Source organism: Antennarius striatus, chromosome 7 (genome assembly GCF_040054535.1).
Source record: "Antennarius striatus isolate MH-2024 chromosome 7, ASM4005453v1, whole genome shotgun sequence".
Lineage (NCBI taxonomy): Eukaryota > Metazoa > Chordata > Actinopteri > Lophiiformes > Antennariidae > Antennarius > Antennarius striatus.
The window spans coordinates 3,181,107-3,207,042 of NC_090782.1; the positions used below are offsets into that span (position 1 = coordinate 3,181,107).

The 25,936-nt window shown below is 40.9% G+C and overlaps 1 protein-coding gene across 2 annotated transcripts in view; it reads right to left on the minus strand.

Annotated features, from left to right (window-relative positions):
• Window positions 1-25,605, minus strand: part of LOC137598485 (nuclear factor 1 C-type-like) — a 65,446-nt gene extending 39,841 nt beyond the window's left edge. For both annotated transcript variants that reach the window (XM_068318693.1, XM_068318692.1), the window contains exons 1-4: window positions 25,437-25,605; window positions 6,324-6,494; window positions 3,988-4,164; window positions 2,970-3,153 (exon numbers count right to left, since the gene is read on the minus strand). In XM_068318693.1, coding sequence (XP_068174794.1) covers window positions 2,970-3,153; window positions 3,988-4,164; window positions 6,324-6,494; window positions 25,437-25,439 — 535 coding nt within the window. In that variant the 5' untranslated portion in view covers window positions 25,440-25,605. The remainder of the gene's footprint in view (window positions 1-2,969; window positions 3,154-3,987; window positions 4,165-6,323; window positions 6,495-25,436) is intronic.
• Window positions 25,606-25,936: the final 331 nt, after the last annotated feature.

Sequence of the window (25,936 nt, forward strand, 5' to 3'; positions counted from 1 at the left end):
GAGACTGTTAAGCATTTCTGTCACATCTGCTAAAATTGCAAGGTGCCATTTCCCCTCTGGATCTATCAGCTCTGGGACCATTTTGTCGGGGGGTGGGCAGGTATTTTTCTGGGACTGTTCAAAGAGCCGTGCCAAACGTGGAGGGGGGGCCGCATCCTGCCCATGGGCCTGAGTTTGAGGATTACTGCTCTAGACCTGATTGTCACCTACGGTGTAGATATAAAACTTCTAACCATTTTCCCTCAGATCACTCCTAGCTATCTTTAACTTTGACCAAACCATCGTAAATCAATCAGATAAAACCTTAGAAAATTTGATATTAAATCTATTCTACAGGGCATAGGCTGGAATGGATAATTATAAGGAAGACAATGGAGATCAGGAGAAAACAACTAAAGTGAATATCAGGCTTTTACAAAGAAGAGCTGTGTACAGGCAAATATTGAGTATTGTTCTATTCCATTCCCCAATTCCAAACACATTCAAACATTTTACTCATTTTTATGTATAAATGAATGAATGCATGCTTGCCTGTCATTCATTCTTTTTCTATGTAATGATTTATATATGAATGTATGTATGTACAGTATGTATGTATGTATGTATGTATACACAGTGCCTTGCGAAAGTATTGGGCCCCCAAAGCCTTTTTGAAATTTTGTCACATTTCAGGCTTCAAACTTAAAGATAACAAACTGAAAATATTTTTCAAGAATCAACAACATGTGAGACACAATCGTGAAGTGAAACCAAATTTATTCAACATTTTATATTGTGTTTACAAATAAAAAACTGAAAAGTAGGATGTGCCAATGTGAGACAAAATGCCACACAGATGAACTCTGTCATTGTTAGTCATTTAGGTCGACATTGGATCATTCAGAAGTCATCAAGGAACTTCTGGAGTCGGTTAGCTGAGCTGAGAGAACAGGGGGGCAATACTTTTGCACAGCCTACTTTTCAGGTTTTATTTGTAAACACAATATAAAATGTTGAATAAATTTGGTAAGTACTTCAAATCCTCCACCTTCTTGATCTCTTCTCCCTGTAACCTCACTCTTCCACTTGGGTCCCTCTCATTCACACACATGTACTCTGTCTTACTGCGGCTAACCTTCATTCCTCTCCTTTCCAGGACAAACCTCCACCTCTCTAGCTTCTCCTCCACCTGTTCCCTGCTCTCACTACAGATCACAATGTCATCTCCAAACATCATAGTCCATGGAGATTCCTGTCTGACCTCGTCTGTCAGCCTGTCCATCACCATAGCAACAAGAAGGGGCTCAGAGCTGATCCCTGATGCAGTCCCACCTCCACCTTGAACTCCTCTGTCACACCTACACACACCTCACCACTGTCTTACAGTCCTCATACATGTCCTGCACCGCTCTAACATACTTCTCTGCCACTCCAGACTTCCTCATACAATACCACAGTTCCTCTCTGGACACCCTGTCATCAGCTTTCTCCAGATCTACAAAAACACAATGCAGCTCCCTCTGGCCTTCTCTGTACTTCTCCATCAACATCCTCAAAGCAAATACTGCATCTGTAGTACTCTTTTTTGGCGAGAAACCATACTGCTGCTCACAAATGCTCACTTCTGCATAATAATGCTAAGCTTTTCCTGGAAATTAACTCACTTTATCATCCCAAATAGAGCAGTACTGGTTTAAAATGCAAGGCATGTAACATTTGGTTCTCTTTAGGAAACTTGACAATTCTCTGATAATGTGTGTTAAAGTCTCATCCATTTCTTGTGATATTATCACAAGAAATGTGATAAGGGGTGCAGTACGCCCCTTGGTGCAGTAAGGGGCTTACTGCACCAAATCACATAATAATCAAGTGACTTGCTTTCCACCACTGTATTGGCCATCATAGACAAATCCTCAGTTCACCAAGCATAAGCTATTTTTTTCTTTGTGTGCTCATTCTTCTCTTCTTCCTATTTGGCGTGCTTTTGTTTAAGCTGTGTATAAGTTTAAGAAAAGGCAGTTCTAAGAAAGCTCAACAAGCCATTTATTATTCTAATGAGAGAGATGTTTGTTGATTCCGGGGGATGGGAATTTCACAATCCTATTGGCTTCTAACTGTCAGCCCTTTTTTTCGGATGTTGTTGTTTATGTTGTAAATGTGATGAAGGTGTGAAGTCTGCTATATTAACATGTCCGGGGAAAAAAAACTACATTAAAAAAAAAATTTTTTTTTAATTATCAAGAACAAATGAACAAATTATCACATCTTACCCAGGAAACAGTGGCAATGAATTATGGATGTGTGTAAAGCCTAGTTTTCCTGCTTTGGAATGGTGCCTTTGAAAACTTTATGAAAACGCCGAAGTAAACTTTAGACTAGTTTACCCTCTGTGCCACAGACAGCCCTCATGAATGATGGAAAATCTGATACTGGGGTTTCAAGAGTAACAGCTTTAATTTGCTGAGAAAAAACAAATAAGGCCTTCCTTGGCAAATAACGTACTGTTGTCTTCTGTTCACATTTACTGTATAGTCCCTCCTTTCTTGGTAAAGATCAAATCAGTTCGCTAGCAACCAAATAAACATGTTTGATAAAGAGTATGATATGAAGTGATTCTATATATGCCTGCCACAGCTTTTGTTATTGGAAATGCAGAAAAAAGTATTAAAAAACTAAATTGAACTGTAGTGCTTGGTGAAAACAAAGCTAATATGCATTGCTAAGATTGCTAAGACTAGTGCAAAAACCATGTGGCTGGTCCATAGTGTAGATATGCATCAAAACCCCTTCAACCTTTTGGTTTCATGAGGTGTTTCAAAATTTGACATCTACTTCAATCCTGTGTCTGTCCAACCTCTTCTTTCACAACCATGACAGAAAGTCTGCAATTGGTCACGTCACAAACATGAATCAAAGCAGTTCATGCCATCATAATGCACTGATTGGCAGCTAAGTATCTGAACAACATGACAGTGCTTATTGACACATACCTCTGTCTTGTACATGGTAAGCGAGGTAGAGGTCAAGCTCTTTGACAGAGACAGAGATGTGCCGAGGCTGAACACAGAGGACTGGATTGGAGCACTGCCCTCCCTTCACCAGTCGTTCTCCATCTGTGCTTTCCAAAGGGATCCCCTTAAAAAGGATGACCATGACCAGATCCAATCTCCACACCTTGAAAAAAAGACAAAACACAATTGACAAAAGTATTAAATAAATAACTCGACACTATGTGGAACAACTGTAATACATACAGTTCTGTGAAAAGATATTTGATACACAGTAAATTTAACAAGAAACAAAAACAATCTGAGTAAACAGAAACTATAAGTTAATTCATTCATTTATTCTTTTTCCATACTGCTTTCTCTGCTTTCGTGGGTCACGGGGGTAGCTGGAGCCTATCCCAGCAGACTTATTGGCATGAGGTGGCGAGACGTTGCAAAACAGTGCTAGCACATCCCCAAACTACATGAAAGATGAACAACCACTCACACACATTTTAGATGATATCCTGACAAATAAATGTGACACTGTCTGCTCGTTATGTTGTCGCTTGCTATATATTTATATAACTGCGCTGATATGGATTCACCATGATGTCTACAATTGCATCACTTCCACTGTCATGACGCGCTCCATAACTTATGATAAATTCAGTTTTTCTAAGTCCCCATTGCTCATAAAAAATAAAAAAGCGACCAGGCTTTTTGTTTTGTTATGTACTTCAAATACAGACCTGGTTCATTTTGACTTTACGGTCCCTTTAAATGACCTCAAATGGTGATTATAAAATTAAATTTAATAAATAACAAATTATGAACAATTCATCTTACGAACAACCTTTCGGAACAAATTTTTATGTTGAGGACTACCTGCAATCCTTTAGCCCCTTTCTATAATAACCCTAGGAAGAGAGGCTGCTCCTCTCCTCATCACTGCAGACCAGGCAGGAGTACACATACTGGAAATTATAATTTTCCATTCTTTATTGTGAATTTTGCTTACCTTGTCAGCTTGTCGAAGACAGTCTATGCGTCTCATCTTGCCTTTCTGGTCAGGGTTGGACAAGACACAGCAAGCAGCTTTCTTCCCAGTGATTGACAGGACAAAGTCTTCTCTGCATTCAGGTCTGATGTCCTTTCTTAGCTTTGCTAAAAGACGGCTGGCCCACTTCTGCTTCACCTAGCAACACAGTGATTATTTAAGAAAGGTAAGCAGGAGGATGCTTCAATTGTTTTCAGTCTTTTGAAATACCGACGCAAAAAATGTGACTGAAAAGCATTAACACTCGAATCGAATGCTGGAACAATCCAATTGTTACTCTTGACTGAAAATGATCCTCACGTCTTCGGCCAGTCAAGGCATGATTCAGGTTAAGAGTGCCATCATAGTCAATTAAATAAAAGAATCAGGGCTGCAGTAGCTCAGTTCACTAAGTCTTGGACTGGGGACCAGAAGGTGGCTGGCTCAAGACCCGCATATGGAACAAAAACTTCACAGTGTGAACTGGCAATGGAGAGGTGCCAGTTAACCTCCTGAGCACTACCAAGGTGCCTGTGAGTAAGGCACGTCCCAAAAAACAAGTTGCTCATTGGGCGGGGATTATTTAAACGTAATTATTATTATTATTATTATTATTATTATTATTATTATTATTATTCAGGTGCTTTGATCTGAGAAAAGAAGGAGTGTGTGGCGTTTTTGTACATCTATTCATTTGATTTTTTGAGTTTTTATATATTTGTACACGCTTTTGTGTACCATAATCTAACCACGGTTATGTCTTGCAAGTTGGTGAGAGGACGTGACGAGAGTGTGACATCTTAGCGTGCTTATTCAGTCTATTTTTTTGTATATTCACATTTCAGTTAACTAGTTATTCATCCCAGTTATGTTCGGTAGTTTGTGGGGCGTTTGTAGGAATTAAGAACCGAAGAGGAAGAAGCTGCACTCGAACGGCTTACTTGCCAGCACGGCATAGGCTGGCACCACTATCAGCTGTTCAGTGAGGGAGGTGTGTTTAGCAAGGGGAGAGAAGGTTGGATACGACAGCATTAAAGCAGGCTCTCGAATGGAGAAAGGAGTGGTGATTTTCTAGATGAAGTTGGAAAAGTGCACCAGGTAGTTGTGAGCAGTGCGGTGATTAAGAACACCTTCACCCCCATGCTCCCCCTGGCTAACCCGGTTAAGAGGGTGTTCATATCGAAACGCATCGCCGTACCTCAGCAACAAGGCCTTGTGTACCAGCAAGGGTCATCATGGTATGCAGTAAGTTTAATAACATCACTCTGATGGATTCTCCCACTCATTTTTCTTTGAGTTGGAGAGGAAAAATAGGCAGGGGAGGATTATTCACTCTCTGCAATCCACGGACGGTACAGTGCTGGAGGTCAGTGCAGAAATCAGTACATACGCAGCAGGTTTCTATGAAGATTTGTTTCACTCTAAATACTGTGAGAGTCCTGAAATATTGTCATCCTTTCTGTGTGGTTTGCCGAAGGTTTCTGCGGAACAAAACCGCCACCTAGATGCTGACATCACCCTGCAATAGCTGTCTGAAGCCCTGCAGGGGATGAAACCTGCTAAGTCTCCAGGCCTAGATGGCCTGCCCGTTGAGTTCTACGAGGAATTCTGGCAGGTGATTGGCGGGGACGTGCTCTTCGTGCTCTGGGAAAGCATGACGACAAGTTGGCTGCCCCTAAGCTGTAGGAGAGCAGTCCTCGTGCTCCTGCCAAAAAAAGGAAACTTGCAGGAAATCAGGAATTGTCGGCTGGTGTCCCTTCTCTTCACAGATTATAAGATCCTCTCCAAGGTCTTGGCCAACAGGCTACGAAAAGTGATGGAGCACGTTGTTCATGTTGACTTACTATGTACTGGGCAGGCTAATCACGGAAAACGGACATTTAATTCATAATGTTTTGGAACGCTCCGGTTCATTGGGCACAGGACTTGGTCTTATTTCCATAGACCAAGAAAAGGCTTTTGATAGAGTTAAACACTTGTACTTGTGTCAAGCAAGAATCAGAATCAATTTTAACTGTTCCAGAGCTATGAATGATTTAGACACTTTTATGAACCTATGGTGTGTCAAAGGTATATATAAATAAGAGAGAGTGACAGAGAGAAAACATAACAGAGAAAAGAGAGAAAAATAAGATAATGGTCTGTTAAAAATATCTTCAACATCATTCAATTTTGGAATGTGAGTTGATAAATATGCTGTAGAACATTAACTTGTCTAAAGATCATTTTAGACAATTTTTAAATCAATTTTACTTCAAATTTTACTTCAAATATTAGTCAGAATAAATGAAATGTATTTAATTTGCTGTTCATCCAACCTCAGCCTTCTCTCCCAGCAGTTCGTCTTTGACGGCTCTTTCTTCTTCTTTGGTCATCCTTTTCTCATGTTTTTTGAAGTACTTCCTTTTCCTTGCTTGGAGGTTGAACCATGTGTAGGCAAAGGCACGAACCTGGGGCAGTAGAGCCTCAATGAATGGATGGAACTCATCCTAATTGAGAGATGGACATAAATATACACAATTAGCAATGACAATTAAAGTCATTCTCATCAGGTAGCATGTTATCAGGTTCTGTATTCTTCCTGCTTTATTTCACCTGAGGGGTCTTCCTCCTCCCCCCCCACCCTATACAAGACACACACAGTGACTGATTCACACCTACTGATGGAATATGAGGAACGTAGGGAGGAATAGTTACATACTGTTTCCACCAGACTTACTTCAGCTGATGTTATACAATCAGTGGTCATGAGACATTTACAAACTGTTGAGGAGTCATGTTTTGGGTACAGCCAGAAGAATTGAATTCTACTTAAGCCACATATATATTGATTGTAATATGGACAAAAAATGCTCTGAACATTACAAAGACATATTATAAGGGAAATTATAATTCTATGAAGTGATACATATCTGTCTGTATGAATGTACGTCTGTAATTCACCTATCATGAAAACCATTTGTCTGATCTGCTCCAGACTTCCGTTGTTAGTGGTGGGGCCATAGTAATGCATTCTAGAATTTTGAATTATGACTGAAAAACAAATTAAATCTTCATGTTTAATAATGTTGAAAAAATATGGGAGAAATTAAGTGTCCATGGCTCACATTCTCATTTTCTGCAACATGTTTGAAGGACTGTTTACAGTTGTCAAGTGAATTTTAAATATACAGTGCCTTGCGAAAGTATTGGCCCCCCAAAACCTTTTTGATATTTTGCCACATTTCAGGCTTCAAACTTAAAGATAACAAAAACTGAAAATATTTTTCAAGAATCAACAACATGTGAGACACAATCGTGAAGTGGAACCAAATTTATTCAACATTTTATATTGTGTTTACAAATAAAAAACTGAAAAGTAGGACGTGCAAACGTGAGACCAAATGACACACAGGTGAACTCTGTCATTGTTGTCATTTAGGTCAACATTGGATCATTCAGAAGTCATCAGGGAACTTCTGGAGTCAGCTGAGTTGAGAGAACAGGGGACCAATACTTCTGTACATCCTACTTTTCAGTTTTTTATTTGTAAACACAATATATAACGTTGAATAAATTTGGTTCCACTTCACGATTGTGTGTCACATGTTGTTGATTCATGAATAATATTTTCAGTTTGTTATCTTTTAGTTTGAGGCCCGAAATGTGGCAAAATGTCAAAAAGTTCTTGTGGGGGGACAATACTTTCGCAATGCACTGTAGTTTTATTTTGTGTAAAGAAATACACGGACCAGTGCTTTCAAGATGGCTACTAGGTCAGAAGATCCTTTTATACTCTCAATTTAAAAGTTAAGTTTTTCTGCATACAAGACAGAACTGATTATCATTACCGTTACAGCATATTTTCTTTATTCTGAAAAATATTTTTGTCTACATTTTTTCCATAAAAATAGCTAAACATGCTAATGTTCCTCATCCTCCACTGCAACAAATGAAGGCCAGGTGCGGTAAGAGAGGACTTCTGTTTATGTAATGAAAAGTGTAGTCTATTACATACACACAATAACATATATTATCAATTATTAATTTAAATTATATTTCACTGACAGTTATGTTATTATATTGTTTTAACTGCATTACAACCATGTGACAGGTGTCTTATGAGTCTTATTTATAATAATAGTAATAGATTACATTTATATAGCACTTTTCTGGACACTCAAAGACGCAAGACTATGTAATTTCCCTGCGGGGATTAATAAAGAATACTTCTTCTTCTTCTTCATTACATTGGATCCATTATTCATTCACATCTCATTCATACTAATGAGCCACAGCTGCCCTGGAGGAAAATGACGTAAGCGTGGCTGCAAATCTGCGCCTACGGCCCCTCCGACCACCAACAGAACAGTCACACACATTAACACATCAGTGATAGCCTCACTGGAGGTAAGACGTTGTGCCCAAGGACACAACAACAAATGACTAGGCGGGAGCGGGATTCGAACTGCCAATCTTGAACAATCCACTGAGTTACTGCCGCCCATATGTATACACACACTGTTAAAAGTCAGCTTCTAAAATTCTGATAAATAATGGGCTTTCTTTACGGCCTTGATATTTTCAGTCCAGTGCAGCAGTGAGAATCGTACAGACATGTGTTCAAAAAGCTATAAAATATTTTTAATTACTGTACTGCTCTTTGCACTTTGTTATTGATGTCTAAAATGGAAATCTGTTGATACAGATCTTTTTATTTATTTTATTATTTATTCAGTTCATTTTTCTTCTTTCCAGATATCTTATTACAACATATTTCTCTTTCATCAGTGTTGAAACATCATCAGCAACATCCAAAAAGAAAAAAAAAGGGTAGAACCCATTGGCTTGTAAGATTCCTGTCCCCTAAATTATCAACAAAACATCTCTCTCATTAGAATATGTAATCAACAAACTCAGACTTTAAAATTCTTCAACCAGCTCATACATTGAATTTTGACAGATGTTCATACCCTTATCCACTTCCAGATATTAGCCTTTTACCATAGAGCAGGGATTCACAAAAGTGTGGTGCGCGCACCCCCTGTGGTGTGCGAGCTGCCGCTAGGTGGTGCGCGAGTGTAATGGCAGCTGAGCACCTTGAAATACATAAATAATTAAATAAATAATTTAAATACTTTTTAATGGAGGATTAACAGTTAAATATTTACATTCATTCACGTAAATCATTTGCAATTTTCAATTAAAAAACGTTTTGGGAACATTTTAAATAAAAAAAAAATCCCCAAATTGCACTTGGCTTTCTCCTAGCTACGTGCTAGCTTGTTGTGATAGCAACAACAATAATATGCCGAAATGCATAACCGGTTGAAAACGGGCAACTGTCCGGTATGAAATCTGGGAGAAATGAAAGAGGACAGGATACATTGGCCCAACTGAGAGCTGTGAGGTCTACCAGGATGAAGAAATTGAGCAGGAAAAAGAGTGATGATGACGAGACAGGGGAAACTGAAAATGAGGAGCACAGAACACAGAAAACTCACCCGGACACTTCATCGGGAGAAGGGGTAAAGAACACAATGAGACTCGTACTCGAAAGAGAAATATGATGTTGAACTCGGGCCTATGTTATTTTGATTCTTTGTGGCGGAGTAGCATATTTGTTACCATTGAATAACTGTTACAGTTTGTTAAATAGGCCTATTTGTTACATAGCAGGGCTCGAAATTGCGCCCATTTTGGTCTCATATGCGCCCAAATTTTTATCAGTGCGACTAATAAATATATTTGGGAGCACCGGTGCGACTAGGGGAAAAAATCTGGTGCGCCTTTTTTTGTGAGACCTCGCTCCTGCGGTCCTTCCAGGAACCAATGAGAGCGCAGCTGCGGCTGCTCTCCTGGGCCAGGGAGAGAGGAGGAACGGAGATGGACGGAGCGTCTCTATCGCTCCGTCACTGCCTTGCTTTTGAGTAGGTGCTCCTGAAGTCTTTGCTGGTGCTACTAACTTCTAAATTTGGGAGCACCAGTGCTACCAAGAAAAAAAGTTAATTTCGAGCCCTGCATAGTAATAACTGCTGTTCATCACTCATCTGTAGTCGGCTCGCTCGGCGACCATTTTGACTTAAAATATTATTATTGTCATTTTTATATTGTTACTATTATTCTCCCCACCGTTTCTAAAGTGAGAGATCATTAGGCCCATTATTGCACAATCTATTCTGTGTTAACAGGAGCCTATATTATTAATACTTATATGGCTATAACGCCTTTCTTTTTTTTTCATGTTTTGGGCATTGGGGGTGCGTCAGCTAAGTCGGGAGGTAGAAGTGGGTGCGCGGACTGAAAAGTTTGGGAACCGCTGCTCTAGAGTATAACCATGTTTACATTCTTCCTAGGAACACAAGGTTTGTTAACATCATGGATAGTCAAAACAAGAAGTTGACCTTGCCAGTGTTCTCCACAAGAATATAATGATCATATTAACCTCTTTCAGCAGACAGTGTTTATGCAAGAATTAAACAGTTTGTTGCAGACACTTTAACAGTTTCACATGGTATTATATTGTCAAAAGATGTCAACATGCTCTTTAAAGTCTCAAGTTAATGTTATCCCATGTTATCACAAATACATGTTGTTGTTTTTTTGTTTGTTTTGTTTTTTGTTTTTTTTCATTAGTTCATGTTTCTGACATCAATGATGTTGATTTTTTCAACTGTTCCATGAAATACTTGACGTGTCCAAAATCGTAGAGCTCCCAATATTGAAGTGACTCTGTTGTACTGATCTTTGGTGTAGTAACAATTCTTGTCCGTCTTTATTACTCATATTTCACCAACTCCTCTGCACTCCTGATCACCATTGTTTTCATCTGGTCCGGAGAAAGCCCCTTTGTTTTGAAGAAGATCCTGCAGTTGTTCGTCCAGGTGTTGTCGATCAGCCCATTCTCCTTCAGTTGTCGAGCTTTTTTAGCCATATCAGCATTCTCTTTAGTGAGATTCTCGTTACTATAGACATTTTTTCCTTTCAGTTTGAAGCCTTGTTTCAGAAGAGCAATCTTGTGTTTACGATTGTTGAATTTTATCAGCACTGCCGGTGGTCTCCTACCTCCAGATGGCGATGGGTAACATGTCTCAATCTGGTCTGGATCTATAGTTATCTCCAGGTCCCTCAGTTGAGAACTCATTTGTTGCTCCAGAGATTCGACGTCAGCGCTAGCCATAGCATTTCTGTAATTCCTCGGCTTGATTTTGATTCCAGTGATGATCACATCATTTTAACGAATGCTTTGTTCCAAATCATCCATTCTTTGTTGTCCCTGTTCCAAGACAACAATTTTTCGGTCTTTTTCATCCATGTCTGTCTGCATGTTCTTCATTTTGTCCTTCATTTCTTCCAAGGTATCTAGCAAGGCATTTAGCTTTTCTTCCAACTTTTTATCAAACTCCCTAACTTATCAAAGTTGCTCTTTAACTCACTCTTTAATTCTTTCATAGAGACCATCTGGTCTTTAGTGTCCTCCGATTTTGCTTTTGGTTTCGTCATTTTGCACAGAATAAGTGAGAGTCAGTCTGGGTATGAGTTAGAGAGATAGCGACAACAGGAGACAGAAAAAAGACATCTGCTCCCGTTGAGAGCCGGAAGTCCAATATTTTACAAATTCCATTGAAATCTTTGAAACCAAGATTTCATGAGAATGACCCTTTAATGGGCTCTAACAAATGTATTTAAAAGGCAAAGGGTTGGATTTACACACTGCTGACACTGCATTTTTTCATGTTTACTTAATTTATAACAAGGGCACAAACAAGATTCTGTTTGTGTCCATATTCTTATGTAAATTTTTATTTTGTACAACTTATTTTTAATTCACTTTCAAAAGTTGTCAACTAACAATACTGTGTTTTCTGTTTTGTTCATTGCATTTCAGCTGTATTCGATGTTTCAATGATGCTTCTCTGAGTTATCCTCTCACTTGAAGACATTAGGGTGTGTCACCCAAGAGAATGTTCCCCCATCAGCTGATGAATTGTATAAAACTGTGGTACACTTTGGGCCTCTGAGGGAACTTACTTTTACAGTTCCAGATCCAAATATTTGGAAATCAGCTCTACAATTTGACAGAAATTAAGGAGCTACCACATGAACGAGCCACGCCCAAAGTTTAGTTCACATCTTCTGAAGTGGTTTCTGACTCAACCCTAGATGCTGCAAACTGTGGATCCCCCACTATTTGTGATTCAGCACGATGGCTTGATCCCTTTGTTATTCCAGCATTCTCCCATGATGTTGAGTTGCAGCTGAGTGCAGCTAATGCTGCTCATGTCCAGAATGGAACTGTGATCGTCATCTCAAAGAGTGTGAAGATTGAAATACTGGGCAGACTTGATGATATCATATCCAAAATTACAGCCTTTCCCAATCCCAACAAAGACCATTATGAAAGTGTAGCAAAAGCTCTTGTTGAAAAGCACCCATGCCTCATAAAAGCCAGAGTCAGGTAATGGTCAGTATTGCTGTTATAATATTGACGGGTCAATGCCGTTTTAATCCAAAGCCGAGTGTCTAGTTAGAGCAGTGGTTCTTAACCTGGGTTCGAACGAACCCTCGGGGTTCAGTGAGTCAGTCTCAGGGGTTCGGTGGAGATGGAGTTCAAGACAAAACACCCAACATGATGTGTTTTTGCTGAACATACATGATTTCTGTACACGACCTGTTTTATTTATGTTTATAAATTTCTCCACTCAAAACATTCTTTTGTGGTCCTGGTTTTTATCCAAGTTACCACAATTGCTGTGTTTTTACTTTAAGATTTAAGGTGGGTAATTACCACCAGAGATGATGGCAGCTGAATGCCCTGAGATTCTTGTAAATAAGAGAAAAAGAAGAGAGGAAAAGAGCAAACAAGTCAAGAAATCACAATATAGAGAGATCCACTACCTACAAGAGCCACCTGAGGGACAGATTACTGTTAAATCAGAGAAGTAACGTGAGACGACGCTTCTAGAAGCGTAGACGAAGGACTAGATGCCATGGTTCAAAGTCTGTTGGAAGCTTACAAAGCTGATGTAGCATCTGAAAGCAGAACATCTCTGAGTGGTGTTCTGCAGTGTCTTCAAAATGTGGCAAGTATTACACAGAGAAACTATTACCGTATTGGCCCGAATATAAGACGGTGTTTTTTTGCATTAAAACAAGACTGAAAAAGTGGGAGTCATCTTACATTCGGGGTCTAGACATTATACCCATTCACAACGCTAGATGGCGCCAGATATAAAGAGAATTTCCCCTCTGGGGATCGATAAAGTTTGAATTACTATTATTATTATTATTATTATTATTATTATTATTATATCTTTAAAGCGAATGCTGAAATTAACTCCCCAGGCCAAAGTGAACCCCTGTTACGAAGAGAAAAGTAAAAATAGTGGTAGCACGAAGAAGAGAAATAAAAAATAGCGGTAAGAAAATAAGAGAAGAGATAACAGAAAATGAAGAAATGTAGCGACAATCTGGAGAAAAGTAGGTCGAAGATCAGCCAGGTTAACCGGCAGCTGTGGAGAAGTTATGATGCAAACTTCAAGATGATGGTGATAAATGAGGCAGAGTCTTCAAACAATTGCAAAGCGGCTGTGAAATATGGTGTGACAGAGTGTAATGTACGGAGATGGAGATCTCAAAAAGATCGGCTAAAAAATGCTCACAGCCAGAGAAAACCTTTCCGTGGTCCTCAAAATAACATGCTTTTTCTCTCCAATATATTGTTATAATCATTTGTTTCAGATGTACTGCCATTATCTTCTGTATAAAAATTAAATTTGGTGTTCAAAAACTCTTTTTTCAAACTTGAGTCTTGAAAAAGAGGGGGTCGTCTTTTAATCAGGGTCGTCTTATATTTGGGCCAATACGGTACCAATAATTTGCACTGAATCATAGCATGGGTATCATCTCCCCACCTATATATTTGAATAAACTCACTTGAAAACCTCACATTGTCACGTTTTAACTCCACCCACTACCTGTCAATCAAGCGCCCAACCAATCACGGCGCCCTACCATTCACGGCGCATCTGCCAGAAGGAATCACGTGATAAATATGGTGTAAGGCATCAGGCAGCGAGGCTTTTTGTTGCGGTAACGCCTTTCATTCACACAACAACGCAGATATCTGAACGAAAACGCTGGCCAGAGTGAAGTTCTTTGAAAACGCTGGATATGCGTTGTCGTGTAGACGCTGTAACCGAAACTTTTTCTATTAGGGGGGCGTCTCCCTGCTACGAAAACCACTGTTATGTCAGTGTGTGTGACCTGTCTCTACATATACACACAGAGTGGAGTGGTTAAAACCAGCTATGTTGTGACGTGTAACAGCTCCACGTCAAAGACGCGTTGATAAACATGCTTGACAGTTGGATATTTGTTCGTCTGTTTCTTTATGAGTCATAAAGTTTATATATTTATTCATCCATTCATTTATTTATTCATTATTCATTCACATTCCTCGCCAACACCAGTTCTGGGTCAGCAGGGGAAAGAAAGGGAAATATTGTCCAAAAAAAAAAAAAAGGATATCACGTAAGACCTGCCACAGTGGACAAAAATGTTTTTCAATAAAAACCAATGATATGACCCAAGCACAATCACTAGCTATACCTCAGTGTTACAAAAACACAATCATTGTCCAAACCCCAACCCCAACCACCCTCCCCTCACTGTACATGTTTACTGTGTTTTCATTTTCATCATGTCCAAATGATCATTCTCCATACTGGCTACTGGCAGTGTGTGTGTGTGTGTGTGTGCGTGCGTGCGTGCATGTGTACGTGTGCAAGCATTTGGAGTTAAACAAAGCAATGTCCCTACGTGAATTATTAATAGATATACAGTGGGTACGGAAAGTATTCAGACCCCTTTAAATTTCTCACTCTTTGTTTCATTGCAGCCACTTGCTAAAATCCAAAAAGTTCATTTTATTTCTTATTAATGTACAATCAGCACCCCATCTTAACAGAAATAAAAACAGAAATGTATAAATTTTTGCAAATTTATTAAAGAAAAACTGAAATATCACATGGTCATAAGTATACAGACCCTTTGCTCAGTATTGAGTAGAAGAACCCTTTTGATCAAGTACAGCCATGAGTCTTCTTGGGAATGATGCAACAAGTTTTTCACACCTGGATTTGGGGATCCTCTGCCATTCTTCCTTGCAGATCCTCTCCAGTTCCATCAGGTTGGATGGTGAATGTTGGTGGACAGCCATTTTCAGGTCTCTCCAGAGATGCTCAATTGGGTTTAGGTCAGGGCTCTGGCTGGGCCAGTCAAGAATGGTCACAAACTTGTTCCAAAGCCACTCCTTTGTTATTTTAGCTGTGTGCTTCGGGACATTGTCTTGTTGGAAGGTGAACCTTCGGCCCATGCTGAGGTCCTGAGCACTCCGAAAGAGGTTTTCTTCCAGGATATCTCTGTACTTGGCTGCATTCATCTTTCCTTCAATTGCAACCAGTCGTCCTGTCCCTGCAGCTGAAAAACACCCCCATAGCATGATGCTGCTACCACCATGTTTCATTGTTGGGATTGTATTGGGCAGGTGATGAGCAGTGCCTGGTTTTCTCAACACATTCCGCTTAGAATTAATGCCAAAAAGTTCAATCTTTGACTCATCAGACCAGAGAATCTTGTTTATCATAGTCTGGGAGTCCTTCAGGTATTTTTGGCAAACTCTATGCGTGCTTTCATGTCTTGCACTGAGGAGAGGCTTCCGTCGGGCCACTCTGCCATAAAGCACTGACTGGAGGGCTGCAGTGATAATTGACTTTGTGGAACTTTCTCCCATCTCCCTACTACATCTCTGGAGCTCAGCCACAGTGATCTTTGGGTTCTTCCTTTACCTCTCTCACCAAAGCTCTTCTCCCACGATTGCTCAGTTTGGCTGGATGGCCAGGTCTAGGAAGACTTCTGGTCGTCCCAAACTTCTTCCATTTGAGGATTATGGAGGCCACTGTGCTCTTAGGAACCTTGAGTGCTCCAGTAATTCTTTTGTAGCCTTGACCGGATCTGTGCCTTGCCACAATTCTGTCTCTGAGCTCCTTGGGCAGTTCCTTCGACCTCATAATTATACTTGCTTTGACATGCACTGTGAGCTGTAAGGTCTTATATAGACAGGTGTGTGCCTTTCCTAATCAAGTCCAAACAGCTTAATTAAACACAGCTGGACTGCAATGAAGGAGTAGAACAATCTCAAGGAGGACCAGAAGAAATGGACAGCATGTGAGTTAAATATGAGTGTCACAGCAAAGGGTCTGAATACTTATGACGGTATTTCAGTTTTTCTTTTTTAATAAATTTGCGAAAATTTCTCCATTTCTGTTTTTTTCTGTCAAGATGGGGTGCTGAGTGTACATTAATGAGAAATAAAATGAACTTTTTGGATTTTAGCAAATTGCTGCAATGAAACAAAGAGTGAGAAATTTAAAGGGGTCTGAATACTTTCCGTACACACTGTATATATTTGATTTTTTTATTTCTTATACACACACACACAGTATACTACCATCACTAAAATATACATGTTTTGCATACTTCCTTATTTTGCTGATAGTTTTATTCACACGCTTTCTGCAAAATGCCACACACTTCAAACTCATGCCAAATGATATTTTAGCATCCAGTAGATGTTGTACTAGAGCAAATGAAGCTTCATGAAGCTTTGAACTGCAGTGAACCGATTGGGATGAAAAGCTTCAATGCTTCATGGGACTTCATCTGCCCATCAATAACTATACATGGACTTCTTAGTTAACATAATTTTTGAGTGTCATAACTGTTCAACAATTTTCATGTTTTTGAGCAGAAACTCCAAGCAGCAGGAAGGACACACAAAATGGCAATGATTTCTGAGTGAAACTAGCTAACTAGCTAGCACGGTCTAGGTTAACTATATTTGTATTGCTTTTTTGAGAAATGCACCTGGCCTCATTGGTTTGCTGATGTGCTTGGCCTTTTTTCTTTTGAATTTCATTAAAAAGCATGCTTAACCAATAAAAATGTGGATTTCAAATCTTCTCTTCGTGTATTCTATTGATTAGTCATGAACTAAATTTTGTAATGTCCTAGAATTCAAATTCTTTATTTGGGGACCTTTAGCGGGTATGTGATTAAAATGCGATTAATTAGATTAATTAATTACAAATCCTGTAATTAGATTAATTTTTTAATTGCCTGACAGCACTATTTTTTTCTTTTTTCCTGGAGGTCTCAAACCATACCAAAAGACTGGCTGCACTACTTGGTCTTTCAAAATTTCCATCAGAGAATTCTTCCAACATAATCAAGATTTGTGATTTCACTTGCAAGTTTTGCCATAACCAATGTAATGCTCACTATTACAGAACTTGTGTATTGTGTAATGACTACTACATTATTTACAATGGCAATAATGACTACAGAGTGCTAATCTTGCTCTTTGAGTTGCATTTAGTTCAATTGTACTTTGATGAGATAAAGCCATAAAGTTACATCTAAAATGAGAACCCATTTCATATGCTTGACGTGATCCTCAAAGGTCATCAGATATTTTTGGATAACTCAACAGTTTCACGTGTTGAAGAAGAGATAAATTCTGAAGACACCTGCAACACATCCATTCATATGACTATGCCACCTGCTGGAAAAGTAAATATATATTGTGTGAACAAGTTTGATTTACTTGAAAATTGAGCACAAACAGATCGGACGGACGGACGGACGGACGGACGGACGGACCAACGGACCGACCGACCGACCGACCGACCGACCATGGATGGGATGGTGGGTGGGTAGGTAGGTAGATAGGACAGTAACAGACATGTGACACTGCCATCAACTTATAGCACAGAGGTAAAGCAGATTCAGTTATTGTGATGGCCATCATGTACTTGTCAATGGTAACGTGTTCTTTCTAGAAGGAACCAATAATAGACCTTCTATTATGAAAAATCACAATTTAGTTGATAACTCATTAATTTGATGATAATTTGGGATTTCAGAGCATCAGCTCTGCACAGTTAATTCTATCAGCATCAGTTAATTCTATCATTCCCAGCAGAATATTGTCTAAACTGGGCAGCCTTGGTGTTGCCAGCTAGATTGAGGACATTTTTGACATACTGTCCATGTCATCTCTGAGGACCTCACACGACTCTATAACATCCCCTTATTGGTGAGAAAGGCACAGCAGTGGCTCTAGTTCTTCAGATTTCTGACTGGATTGAACTTGTCTCAGGCGCATCATCTGCTGTCCCTCTTGTGTTCTGTTGAAAGTGATCACCCGCGGTTCACAAGCTGCACGGTGGCTGACAAAATCACTCTCAAGAGACTTCTCAGATCAGCACGACACTATGAACTCCCAGCCAGAATCTCTCATCGACTCATTTAGGACCCAGTGTTTCGAGGAAGCCACAAATACGCTTCAGGATTAGCCCACCCACGTTGCTCACTCTGTTGCCCTCTTGAGGTGTTAGAGGTCTATTACACCTCCAGACTCCTCAACGTATCCACAGGCCAGAAAAGAACAGAACTAGGACTACAAAAGTGTACAAAATATACAAATCATCAAATTTGTGTAATACCACGTTTATTCCATGCAATAACACCTTGGTGCCACAGCTAGTGCAAAAAGTATTATATTTTACCTTTATTTAACCAGGTAGCTCAATTGAGAACCAGTTCTCATTAAGATGACCTAACATTCATACACAAGTGTGAGAGACTAGAGTCACACACTTTTTTTGTTGTTGTTTTATTTTGCATGTTCACATTTCTTTCTTATTCTTTGAACTGGGAGGAGCTAAACTGTAGTGTGTACAACTGAACAATTACAAATAAAGGCTAGTCTATTCTATTCTACTTTACTCTAGAAGATTTTTTTTATTTTTGCAAAAACACTTTAATCACATTCAAACATTTTACAATTTTACATTAGATGAAAGCACTAAAGTGCTTCAGAAGAATAATTTTTTTGCAAAAAACGTCAATCACATTCAGAACATTTTACAATTTTTCATTAGATGAAAGAACTTAAGTGCTTCAAAAAGACTAAAAACCAATAAATGAAAGGAAATACAATTTAAAAATTAGTGCATTATATCAGGAAGTTTGCAAAAGTGAGTTGATCATCAACTAAAGTGCATAGGACATAGGACAGTTTTGTGACACCAGATGTTCCTAAAGTTATTATGTCTTTTTTTATTTTATAGAAACCAAATTCTAGTTTTAAGCGACATCTGATGTTACAGCAAAAAACAGTAGCTGCTAAATTGAACAGTATTGTTTTCAATTCTCCGCTTCTTGGTCACATAAATTGCAAGTTTTGCCTCTCCAGAGATAAAATTTAAAAGCTTCCACTTTCTTTAATTCGATTTAATGTACCCAGCACCGCAGATGAATTTCCTGATACTAAAATTTTCACTGAACAAATTAAAAACATTCGTTAGAAGAGTGAAGAGCACTGCAAGTCTCCCACACTCACTGAAAGCATGAAAGACTGTCTCACAAAGGGGACAGAAGGGACACTGGTTGGACACAGCAGGGTTACAAACAGAGATAAAAGCATTGGAACCGATGGCACCATGTAAAATTCTCTACTGGAGGTCAGCTGTTTTTTTCTTGAGGGAAGGTTTGTATAGAAGTCTCCACTACGGGTCAGGTCCATTTCCCGTCATTCTGTTGGCCCAGGTAGTGGGTGCTCTGACACACAGGCTTCTCTTGTTGATTACTTTTACACATTGTGCAGTATTTTTTTGTTGGCTGTGTGCAGGTTGATTTCTCGTTCATCTCCGAGGAGAGGACCCTCCAGTTCTCCAAACAGGGGACTGATGTGGACCTCAGGGAAAGGATCTTTGCTGTCCGGCACAGTCCCTGTACTATAGTCCAGGAGGAGGCTTCTCTCTTTCCCGGAGAGTCTTTGCCTCCACAGTTGTAGCACCCTCTGAGCCACCCTGGTGGACTGGATGTTCAGCAGGGAGCTCACAGCCTGGTGGACTGGATGTTCAGCAGGGAGCTCACAGCCTGGGCATCTGCCAACGCTGGCCCGGCATTGTCCACCAGCTGCTGGAGGGTCATGGTCCTGGTTCTGCAAAGCGCTGCAGACAGCCCTGGTGTGGCTCCACTGCAGACATCCAGCCTGGCTCCATGCACTAGTGGTTCCTTCAGTAACCAGAACAGAGAGTCAGAGCTTTTTCCTTGGCTGCTTTTAAATAGGGCCCATGTCTTAAAAACACCATATTAAAACGGAGGCAAACCATTTAACTTTAGAAACTTAGAGTCCATTAAAAACAGTGCAGCATCCAGGTCCAAGTTACTCACACGTCTGAATATGCAGCTGGCCACCTCTCTCCACGTCAGATCCGCTCGTCCAGTCAGAAACCGCTGGATGAACTGTAATCTGAACGTGGCTGTTCTACTAGCCAGGCGGATGAGGCCCTGTCCCCCCTCCTCTCTTGATAAAAACAACACTCCTTGAGGCACCCAATGCAGCCCATCCCAGAAAAAGTTAACAAGTTTGGTCTGGATCTGGGCTAGAAACCCTGATGGAGCGTCGATACAGGCAAAGCGGTGCCACAGCTGCGAGGCCACCAGGTTGTTTATCAGTAAAACTCGACCTCTGTACGACATTCTGGGGAGCAACCATTTCCATTTTTTAAGTTTCCCTTCTATTCTTTCAATGACGCCCTCCCAGTTCTTCCTGGTTGTTGTTTCATTTCCCAGGTACACACCGAGATATTTGAGACCATCAGTCTTCCAACACAAGTTTTGAGGAAGAACCGGGAGGTTGCCATGCCACTCACCGACAGCAAGGGCTTCACTTTTGCTCCAGTTTACTTTTGCAGCAGTTAAAAGATTGAGTTTGTCAAACCCACCAAAACATCAACATCCCTTTGGTTTTTGATAAGAACAACAACATCAGCAGCATAGGCAGATAAAAGAATGCTCTCTCTAACACCAGGTAAAATCAAACCGTCGATGCTTTTGCGGATTTTACAGAGGAGGGGTTCCAAGAGAGTGCATAGAGCATCCCAGACAGAGCACAGCCCTGCCGGATGCCCCGGTACACCCTGAAGGGGGTACACAAACTGCCGTTAAACTTCAGTATACTCTCAACGTCACTGCACAACACCCTAGAAGAAGAAGTATACTTTATTGATCCTCACAAGGGGAAATTACAAAGACAAACTTAACTGCAGATGCAAGAGGAATTTTGCAGTAAAGTAGCTAGGAGTTTACTTAATTGGAGTAAAGACATCAGAGTGTATACTGGAGTTGCAATGGTGTGATGACTGCCTGAGGAAACACCACGGTATGACTGAATCAGTTTTACCAGTGGCGTGGACAAACCGAATCACAAAATTCTGTCAGAGGCAGTACTCCCACACTTCAATGCCTGTTATGTACATCCAACACTCTCTCTCCCTCCCTCTCTCTCGCTTTTGGAATTTGTGTCAACGTGATTATTTTGAAATTTCACATTTATCACTAAATGTAACGTTATACCGGGCATCAACCCAGAGGTCACAGGTGACAGCGCAAAGGTTAAACAGTCACGCCGGCCATCAACACAGAAACACAGAATAACACAGAGGCTGAGAGAGCCGGAGAGACAGCTGTCAGGATGGTTAAACAGTCGCCGGCCACCAACCCGGTGCCACAGAATAAACACGCAGGACACGGAGAACAGCACAAAGGATGAAAAGAGTGATTTGGTGAAGGCTGAAGGGGCCAGAGAGACAGCTGCCAGGGTGGTAGAGTCTCTCCTGGAGAATGATGATATGTGTTAGACAAGGAATTATTAAAGGTAGCTCTTAAAAGGAAAAAACTAACACAAGAATGAGTAGAGCGAAGAAATTTGCTAAAGAAACACCTGAGACACCTCCTGATACAAATAGCTCTGAGAACGAAAATGACAACAGTCTGAAAGAGGCCGTAACAGAAAAATATGATTTGCAAAAGATAAAACAAAATTCCTGCAAGACACAAAAGGTTCGAGGGCAAAAGTAGAAAAATGTTTTCCTGACCTCAACAGGTTTCTAGAAAGCGTCAGCATTCATATGTAAAATAAAACAAGAAGTGGTGAGCCAGTTTTTACAGACCAAGAGTTTTATAGATTGAAAAAACTAAGGAAAAAAGTAAAAGACATGATTGTAGAAGAGATGAATGTGCAGAACGGTTACCGTAATTGGTTTTTTTTTCTCTTAATTTTGTATGGGGTTTTTTAGTTTGATACATTTTAAAAGGTTAGATGTTTCTTTGTTCAGAAAACGCACAGTACTGTTGAAAATCTTTTTACGTGAATCTCTTTTGGATTTTTTTGGATAACGTGATTATTATGTAATATAACTTTTATGAAAAAACGTTATGTTAAAAATGAAAAATCTCACACACACACACACACACACACACACACACACATAGACACAAGCAGATGTTAAAATGATGCATATTTCCTTTGTAACTGATTGTCTACGGTGTTCATTGTCATTGTGCAAACAGGCACAATACAATACTTCAGTGGACAAATACATGCAGCTAAATTCTAGTAAACCAGCCTCAGATGTATGAGAAAAAGTCAAAACACCCAATGAGTCCAGGGTAAAAAACTGATTTTGTGTCATGCAGGAGGCTCTCAGATGTCAGCTTGGAATCTTCCAATCCAACCCCACACAAAAACATCTCCATCTTCAAGACTGAATTGATTATCAGGGGATTGTAACATGTAGTCCCAACTTAAAGCCCCCTTCAATTCTCCCAGCAAGAAGGTCCTGGGTTGAGGACCTTCTCCAAGACTCTTCTGTGAAAAAGTTTCCTGTTTTCGTGTCTGTGTGTGTTCGCTCTAGGTTCTCCATCTTCATCTTACTACCAGAACCCTACAGTATCGGTGAATGGTTGGCTGGTTTTCTTTCTATGTGGTCCTGTGATGAATAGATGACTTGTCCAGAATGTTTCCCTCGTTACATCTAGTGCCAACGCAAGCCTATACAGGAAATGGATGGATGGATGGATGGATGGATGGATGGATGGATGGATGGATGGATGGATGTGTGGATGGATGGATGGACGGACGGAAGAATGGATGAAATGCAAAAACTGAATTGATCCTCTTGTAAATGAGATTCCGCTAACAGCCTGACTCTCCTGTCCAATACCCAGGGAAAGATTTTCCAAGGAGGCTGAGCAGGCTCTGTTAGCTCACTGGAATGCATGTCAGTGACATTAAGGAGATCCTCCTTCCACCTCCCAACTATTCCCTCAGTAGAGGTCAGCAGGGCCCCATCCATCCCGTAAATGGTGTGAACAAACGGCTACTTTCCCGTCCTGAGTCACTGGTTTGCCAGGATATCTTCAAGGCTGACTGAAAGTTTTCTTCCATGGTCTGACCATCGGATTTTTGCCTTCTTAACAGCTTTGCCCACCGGCAATACAAAAAAAATATATGTATATATGAGCTATGAGCAGAAAAACTATGAGCGGAAAAATTATTTTCCTCAAGGGGATTATTAAAATACATTTCAATTTCTTCTGATATCTTATCATTAAGACTGACAACACTGGTACTATGCTGCTAAAGCAGGCATGGGCAAACTACGGCCCGTAGGCCATGTAAGGCCCATTAGGCTTGTAATCCTGCTCGCCAAAATTGTTTAAACTATATAATTAATTTTATGGAATAATAACAGTTGGAAAACAATTTTTAGAATATGCCTTGCATATGAATGCTTTGCTGCCTGTTAAAGGCCAAAACTTTTCATATAATTGTTTTTACATGTCATTTTAATTAGTATAAGTAAACACTCCATCAGTCTGCTTCTCATTTGGCCTGTCAAATTTTACATCTCAGTGTGGCCCACCAGGCAAAAAGTTAGCCCACTGTTACAAAGACATATTAGAATGTTACAGCTTGACTGGCAAAAAAATACATATTTAATATAATTTTAGTGCTCAGTCATTTTATTCACTAAATGCTTGACCTTGAACTGAACCTGAGCCAAAGTAATAAAAAACAGACAGCAGACTGAAACAAACTATTGTATTTGTTGAATTCATCCACTATCATTTGATGATTAATCTACTAACCTCCACAAACAATGACTTTTGTAAATATTCTTTGTAAACTTTATTAGTTTTTTCTTAGAATTGCAGTCATACAAGTCATCCACAATGTAGAACATAAAATATACTGTACAGTACTGTAATTAAAAAAAAAACGAACCTCCCCATAAACAACATCCAGCCACTGGTGTCACCACATATACAAATAAAAATCAAATCACTCTGTGTGATGTCACTGTACAACATATGAGAAAAGAAATGAGGTAATGAAAACAAAAAAAACATAAATACATAAAAAATAAAACTAGTCTGGGAGCAGTAAAATTCGTTTTCCACCAACTGCAACACCGGGCTCCATATCTGTGAAGATCACAGGTGTCCTTAGTGACATCCTGACATCAGTGTCCCTGAGTCAGTGGGGCTGTGGTTAACATGACCCTCCAGAAGTAGCCCAGACTAAAACACTTGAGTGTTTTAATGTTTAGGCGTGATGATCTTATATTCCTGAAGTCCTTCCTTTAACAACCAATCAAACACGTCAACTTGAACCGCCGTCAAGTAGTTCGCTTGATTTTAACACCGGAATCTACCGGATGTTTCACGGGGCTTCTGGTGGCCGCAGCTCAATGTCCACCCAGCGGCACTCTGCTCCGCAGTGTGCCGAGACAAGAGGCCCACAGCCGGCCTGCCTTACTAGCACAGCCCGCTGGCTCTCATTGCTGCCATTTTCTGCTGACTAACACACACACACACACACACACACAGAGACACACACACACGCACAGCTCCCAGTGGGACTGCTAGCTAACGCTAGTTACCCCCCCCCCCCCCCCGGGCTGCACGGACCCAACGTCACTCCAAACTTCATAGAAAACCGGAGCCGCTTCATGTCGTCTGGTGTCATGTCGCCCTACATGTGCTCTGAACCACAACACACCAAGTCGTCTGATGCTCCGGTGGAAGATGATAAGACAGTGGAAAAGAACTTCACCGTGTCTACCGTCACATCACGCCGCTGATTTCCGCCCTGCTGTCTCCGTGTCTGACGGGCTACCGAACAACAACCACCGGACAGTTCGCATCGATTCAAACGTGAGCTCATCTGTGACCGACGAGTCAGCCGAACGCACTGGAGGACACGGACAAGTCGACGCGGTCTGTTGCTCTGTCGCTCCAGGAGTGGACAGTTCAGGCCAGAGTGTCGAATTCAATGTCCCAGATTTTCAGATGGACAGACGTCACGTAACGGGCTCTCCGTGATGTGACGATTCTACAACTAGACGGAGACCAACACACATCCTGCTCAGCTCACGTCACTCCCAACTCCTCGCATTGCGTCTTTTTAGGCATCATGGATCTGCACATCAGCAGGAAGGGACCGTATTACTGGACCGGAGTCGGTGTCGTCCTACCATGTCGACGCCAAGTCGCCACCGGGGGCCTAAGAGCTGATCTTCGCGTCTGTCCTCCTTCCGCCACCGTTATCGTTGCATATTCATCCCCATATTCATGTCCGTGCCACGGAAACCCGTCGTCCGCGGGACCAGAGACGTCCCGCGTCAAGCTTCTGGTTCAACGACAGCCTCCCCTCCCCTCACCTCCCTCCCCTCCCCTCCCCTCCCCTCCCTCCCCTCCCCTCCCCTCCCCTCCCCTCCCTCCCCTCCCCTCCCCTCCCCTCCCCTCCCCTCCCCTCCCCTCCCCTCCCCTCCCCTCCCTCCCCTCCCCTCCCCTCCCTCCCCTCCCCTCCCCTCCCCTCCCCTCCCCTCCCCGCCCCAACCCGCGCGCGTGCACGCGTGCACACACACACACACACACACACAGAAATACACACAAATACAACACTACCTGGCAGGCTGCGGCAGAGCTGAAGTCTTATACCCCAAAGGTGATTTTACATTTCATCTCGGCATCC